Source organism: Ruditapes philippinarum, unplaced genomic scaffold (assembly GCF_026571515.1).
Source record: "Ruditapes philippinarum isolate M1 unplaced genomic scaffold, ASM2657151v2 ctg23235_1_1_1_1, whole genome shotgun sequence".
Taxonomy (NCBI): domain Eukaryota; kingdom Metazoa; phylum Mollusca; class Bivalvia; order Venerida; family Veneridae; genus Ruditapes; species Ruditapes philippinarum.
Window position 1 is genome coordinate 1 of NW_026866280.1, and position 7150 is coordinate 7150.

General features: G+C 34.9%; 1 protein-coding gene across 1 annotated transcript; it reads left to right on the forward strand.

Moving 5' to 3' along the window:
* Positions 1 to 922: 922 nt before the first annotated feature.
* LOC132731989 (nucleosome-remodeling factor subunit BPTF-like) lies at positions 923 to 6633 on the forward strand. Its single transcript, XM_060718290.1, has 2 exons — positions 923 to 1302; positions 5551 to 6633. The coding sequence occupies exons 1-2, from the start codon at positions 1092 to 1094 to the stop codon at positions 5703 to 5705; spliced, it is 366 nt and encodes a 121-aa protein (XP_060574273.1). The 5' UTR covers positions 923 to 1091; the 3' UTR covers positions 5706 to 6633.
* Positions 6634 to 7150: the final 517 nt, after the last annotated feature.

Below are 7150 nucleotides of genomic sequence, written 5' to 3' on the forward strand. Positions count from 1 at the left end.
TGTCAAATTGGCCCACCCCAAGGGGTCATTGATTTTTACTATGTACGTATAGTAAAAAATTTAAAAACAATTTTGTCTGAAGGTACAAGGCTTAAAGCTTTGATATTTGGTATATAATATCATCTATGGGTCCTCTATTAAAGTTGTTTAATTATGCCCCTAGTGTTAAAATTGCCCTGCCCCAGAGGCGATAGTTTTCCTTATATGTATTAAGTAAAAACTTGAAAAATCTTCTTCTCTGAATTGAAAAATCTTCTCTGAATTGACAAAGGCTAGAGGTTAAATATATGGCATGAGACTTTGCGAAATGAACCTTTACCAAGATTGTTCAAATTAAAGCCCTGGGGTCAAAATTGGTTCCGCCCCGGGGGTCATTGATTTTCATTATGTACATATAGTAAAACCAAGTTTGACTGTATGTATGTACTAAAAATAAAAAAAAATCCTCTTGTAAAAACCAAAAGAGCTAGAGCTTAGATGTTTTGCAGGAAACATCTACTAGTGGATGCCTTCCCTGTTTGTTCAAATAAAAGCTGTGGGGTTAAAATTGCCCCGCCCCAGGGGGTCATTGATTTTCCTTATATGTGTTTAGTAAAAAGACAAAAAATCTTCTTGTAAAAAAAGGAAATCCTTAGAGCTTAGATATTTTGAATGAAACATCTTCTAGTGGTTGTCTACCAAGTTTGTTCAAATAAAAACCCTGGGGTCAAAATTGGCCTGCCAGAGGGAGTCATTGATTTTCTTTAAATGTTTATATAAAAAACACAATTTTTTTCTATTATTCTGTAAAGGCTTTAGCTTAGATATTTGGTATGCAACATTGTATAGTGGTACTCTACCTGTTTTGTTAGCTGGTTTTTTTCTGCATTTTTGGGCCATGAAAGAAATGTTTAAAAAGAAATCTTGAAAATATTTCAGGTATGGATGGTAATTACAAGCAATATGTTAACCAGTACACCACTCAGACTCTTGCCTTAAATAAACATCAACATAATGAAGAGCGGGACAAGCGGCGTTACTTATCTCATAAGTTCAGCCTTACCAACCTTAGTGAGTTCAAATGGAATGGAACAACAAATGGTAACAAGATCATGACTGTTTCTACTCTAAGATTGAGCCTGGCGCAACTAGAGAGCAGTTTAGCATCTCCATTTCTTCATCCGAATTGGCAGCTTCATCGTCAGTCATGGTTAAAAGCGTTGCACCATTGTACCAAGCCTGAGGACTTCTCTCTAGCCTTGACAATACTGGTGCATGTAATTAAACCTGTACTGTTGTTACCTGTTTGGCATGAAGCACTTGGTATGATTATTTACAAACTTTCTTATTTAATGATTTATTTTAGCATTAGGGAACTGATTACACATCCTTTTTGGAGATGAAAATGGTTGTGTTGCTATTATATGAATATATGATTTGTTATTTATAATATCAATTCATTAGTTTACAAATTACTAAAATTTCAGTTTGAATGATTTTTATGCCACTGCAATGTGCGATGCTGTGTGTGTGTTATAGATTACTGAAAAATCATAAACTAGGTCACAGGAGCTAAAAATAAAAAAGGCTTGTTAACACTCTAGTGGCTGAAGTTTTGATCTAAATTTCCTGGAAATCGGTCAGGAAGGTTATTTTAATGATCTCTAGGTCAAGTTCAAATATGGGTCATCTCCAGTCAGAAACTAGGTTACAGGAGCTATAAATAGAAAAATCTTGTTAACAGTCTAGTGGCTGCAGTTTTGATTGAAATATTCTGGAAATTGATCAGGAAAGTTGTTTTGATGATTTCTAGGTCAACTTTGGAATATGGTTATCTCCGGTTAAAAACTAGGTCACAGGAGCAAAAAATAGAAAAATCTTTTAAACACTCTAGTGGCTGCATTTTTTATCCAAATATTTTGGCGATTTGTCAGGAAGGTTGTTTTGATGATTTCTAGGTCAAGTATGAAATAGGTCATCTCTGGTCAAAAAACTTGGTCACAAGAGCTTAAAATAGAAAAATCTTGTTAACACTCCAATGGCTGCAGTTTTGATCCAAATATCCTGGAAATGGACCAGGAAGGTTGTTTTGATGATTTCTAGGTCAAGTTTGATTATGAATCACCTGAAGTCATAAACTAGGTCACACTGCCCAAATAAGTATTTACAGACCAGGGTGGTGATTTGAAGACTGAGAGAGCATAGCTATGAATTTGAGATTGTTATAACAGTTTGATACCTGACTGATCAACAGTTCAAAATGAACAAAAGAGTGGAATTACGCTTACCAGTGTATGATTTCACACCTGTGCTCACAAGTAACCTTATTACGACTGCTTATTGCATTTGACTGACACATTGAACAAGCGTTATAGCAGATACAGTGGGGTATCAATATACATGGAAAAAAAAATCATGATCGGCGAAAAATACAATTTTTTTTTTTTGGAGCCAAGGTTTATGAGCGTTATACTGAGATAAGCGTTATATTCGGAGAGCCCTATATCCAGGCTCCAGTGAATGTATATAGTAAAAAAAAAATTCTTCTCTGAATTGACAAAGCCTAGTGATTAGATATTTGGCATGAAACATTGTGTTGTGGACCTATACCAAGATTGTTCAAATTACAGCACTGGGGTCACAATTGGCCCTGTCCTGGGGGTCTTTGATTTTCATTATGTACATATAGTAGAAACTTTAAAAAAATTCTTCTTGTCTGGAGGGACACAACTTATATTGGAATGACTTTTATACATGTAATGCAATTTTTTGATAAAAAGATTCAAAAGCTTGGAGTTAATCTAAAGGTCATGATCTCTAGCAAGATTTCAGAAAGATATTTATGAATTGGTTAGAGGTCATGAACTCTAATTTGCAGGAATATTTGATGAAACAATTTGAGCTTATTATCAGGACATTATGATTCACACCATCTATATAAAGATGAATTTAAATGGTAATTGGTTTTTTATGTTTTAAGAAATTGATAACGCTTATGTGAAAAGACCGTATTTAAGAAAAAGTAAATGTACCTTCATTTCTAAGTTAAATACAGCGATTTGTTGTCAAATAAAAATTCTTTTATTCTTGAATCTTTAATTCTTAACTAATGTTTTTTTTTGAAAATTAAAATCCATCTATTTGACAGCTATTCTGTAAGCGGAATATCGTACAGTACATGTCTGCACGTTTCCGTTTGTTTTTTCCCCCAAAATTATAGACACATCTGCACATTGCCATTCATTTGGCATGCTGAAATATGACCTGGACCCCCAAATACACTAAACACTACTGCATTATTGCAAAGTTCAATTTTATAGAAACAAAAAAAATCTGCTTCTGTTATATTAATGCCGTGGCATAGCATTTTTATGCCCCCGCCATATAATGGCAGGGGCATATAGTGTTACCCTGTTCCGTCATTCCGTCATTCCGTCCTTCCGTCCTTCCGTCATCATCAGTTTCCGTTCATTATCTTAATAACCCTTGCACATATTGAACTCAAATTTGACATATGGATATGTCATGAGAAAATACAGGTCAAGTTCGAAATTGGTCATGGTTCGATGATTTTTGGCAGAGTTATGCCCCTTTTACATTGAAAATAATATGAAATTTTCAGTTTCCGTTCATTATCTCCCAAACGGTTCAAAACATTCAATTCAAAATTGACATATGGATATGTCATGAGAAAATACAGGTCAAGTTCGAAATTGGTCATGGTTCGATGATTTTTGGCAGAGTTATGCCCCTTTTACATTGAAAATAATATGAAATTTTCAGTTTCCGTTCATTATCTCCCAAACGGTTCAAAACATTCAATTCAAAATTGACATATTGATATGTCATGAGAAAATACAGGTCAAGTTCGAAATTGGTCATGGTTCGATGATTTTTGGCAGAGTTATACCCCTTTTACTTTGAAAATAATATGAAATTTTCAGTTTCCGTTCATTATCTCCCCAATGGTACAACACATTCAACTCAAACTTGACATATTGATATGTCATGAGAAAATACAGGTCAAGTTCGAAATTGGTCATGGTTCGATGATTTTTGGCAGAGTTATGCCCCTTTTACTTTGAAAATAATATGAAATTTTCAGTTTCCGTTCATTAACTCCCCAATGGTACAACACATTCAACTCAAACTTGACATATGGATACGTCAAAGGAATGCGCAGGTCAAGTTTAAATTTGGTCATGGTTCAATGATTTTTTGCAGAGTTATGCCCCTTTCACTTTGAAAATAATATGAAATTTTCAGTTTCCGTTCATTATCTCCCCAATCGTACAACACATTTAGCTCAAACTTGACATATCGATACGTCAAAGGAATGCGCAGGTCAAGTTCAAATTTGGTCATGGTTCGATGATTTTTGGCAGAGTTATGCCCCTTTTACTTTGAAAATAATATGAAATTTTCAGTTTCTGTTTATTATCTCCCCAACAGTATTAAACATTCAACTCAAATTTGACATATTGATACGTCAAAGGAATGCGCAGGTCATTTTCAAATTTGGTCATGGTTTGATGATTTTTGGCAGAGTTATGCCCCTTTCACTTTAAAAATAATATGAAATTTTCAGTTTCCGTTTTATTATCTCCCCAACAATATTACACATTCAACTCAAATTTGACAAATGGATATGTTTTTGGAATGCGCAGACCAAGTTCGAATCTGGTCATGGTTCAATGATTTTTGGCAGAGTAATGCCCCTTTCACTTTGAAAATGATATGAAATTTACAGTTTCTGTTCATTATCAACCCAACAGTGTTACATATTCAACTCAAAATTGACATATGGATATGTCAAAAGAATGCGCAGGTCAAGTTGGAATTTGGTCATGGTTCGATGATTTTTTGGCAGAGTTATGTCCCTTTCACTTTGAAAATAATATAGATACATCTTAGGAATAAGCAGTTTAAGTTTGAATTTGGTCGTGGTTCAATGATTTTAGACAAACTTATCTTTCCTGAATGTTGAACTTTCAGTTTCAGCACTCATACTTTTGTGGAAATGTATATAGCCATTATGTTGGCTACAAATATGCAATATGCTGTTTTTAAAAGGTTAAGACTGAATAATTTCAGTGCCTTGAACATTGTATAAAAATGGTTTGTGTTAACATTGAAAAGTTTTAAGGGCTTTGAACTTAGAATGAAAAAAATAATTTGTGCAAACAAATTTGGAACTAAATATTATAACATTTGAAATTTTGGCTGCATGCGGGGGCATCCGTGGCATGATGACACATTTCTAGTTTCAGAAATGAAATACCACTGCCTCCGTGGTCGAGGGGTTAGAGTCGATGACTTCTAATCCAGTTGCCTCTCTGGCCTGGGTTCGATCCCCGGGAGTTGCTTTGGTAGTTTAGCCCGGAGGAAGGTTGTCTAGTACTGGTGTAACTCTCCAGGAATGATGGTTAGGAAACTACCCGCCTATATGACTGAAATACTGTTGGAAAAAGGTGTAAAATGAAACAAACAATCAGAAATGAAATCTTGTTACATAAAGGAAAAGTAATTTAAGGTTTTATAGATATTATATAATCAAACTCTCATTGCTAGGTCATGTTCGATTTAAACGCATCACATCATTAGATCGAGAAGAAATGAAGAAAAAGGAAAGAGAACAGAAGAAATTAACTGAGGAAGAATTGGCCAGACCGGTTATATGGATCAAATACACTCTTGGGCTTAAGCACCAGGTATTGTCATTTTAATACTTAATTAGTCCCCTACCTGTTTAATCGGACGGGTCTTTAGGTTTACCCTCCAATCGTTTGTGTGTCTGTCTGTCCCTTTGATAATGCAAAAAGAACTGAAAGTATTTTTATGAAACTTGAAATATTCGCAGATGGCAGTCTGGAGATTATGCACATCTGTTTGTTATGCCACTGCAGCATTATTCTGCTATGTGGTGGCATAATAGCAATTTGTGTATGCGTGGTTGCCCGAGTGCGTGCGTGTGTGTGTGTGATTATATAGTGAACTTAAAAATTGCTTGTCCAATTTCAACTTAACTTGGCAAGATTGTTCCTTGGATGTAGGTGTTCCAAAGTTGTTTAAAGAATTTGATTCCATGCAGAAACCAAAAAGAATTGTAATAAAAACTTTAAAATATCTTCTTGTAAAGACCCATTTGGCCTAAAGCATAGATAATTTGCATAAGCCATAGTCTGTTGAACATCAACCAAGATTGTTCAAATTATAGCCCTGCGGTCATTGATTTTTGGCTGTGAAACACAGGTGAAAACCCGGGTTTTAGTATGGTGAATGTTGGGCGGGCGGGGAAAAACTTTTCGTAACAGTTTTCTCAGCAACTACTTATCACAGCCTCTTGATATTTGGCATACACCTTTGACACATGGTCCCATACTGTGGGATTCTATTTCAGGTCTGTCGCTCATCCACTTCCTTTTTATCGACTTATTGGGCAATGGTAGGAAATTTTCGTAACAGTTTTCTCAGCAACTACTTATCACAGCCTCTTGATATTTGGCATGCAGCATTGACACATAGTCCCATACTGTGGGATTCTATTTCAGGTCTGTCGCCAGGGCCCTCGATCAACCAAATCTGCGGCCGATTATCGGCCGCAGTCCCCCACCAAAATGGTATGTTTTTTTCCCCTAACAGAGGTAAAAATTCCCCCTCAAAACATATAAGTGTTAAAGAAAAAAAATGAAAACTAATGTTTTTTTGGAAAGTTAAAATCCATCTATTTGACGGCTATTCTGTAAGCGGAATATCGTACAGTACATGTCTGCACGTTTCCGTTTGTTTTTTCCCCCAAAATCTACTGTCACATGTTGGCCTTTCATCCTGTAAAAATGCTAAAATTTCAACAGAAATATGCAGAAAAAAACACAATTCCCATCAACAATTCGATTTCAAATTGTTTAATAATGAAATCATTTTTTTGTCTTCAAAATGTTATACCAACCACAGTAAATTTTGCCGTAAATTACAAACTTGTAAGTTTTGTTTTCATGATACTTTATGAAATAACTGATGGAAAACGAACTTATAATAAACAATACATTTAATTTTATATAATTTACATCAGCAACAACTAGAATTGTGGATGTGTAAACAGAAAACAGACGAATTTTCATTTGTCACATATTTTCGCGATGCCGAATTTTTACGATTGTTTTACAATGTC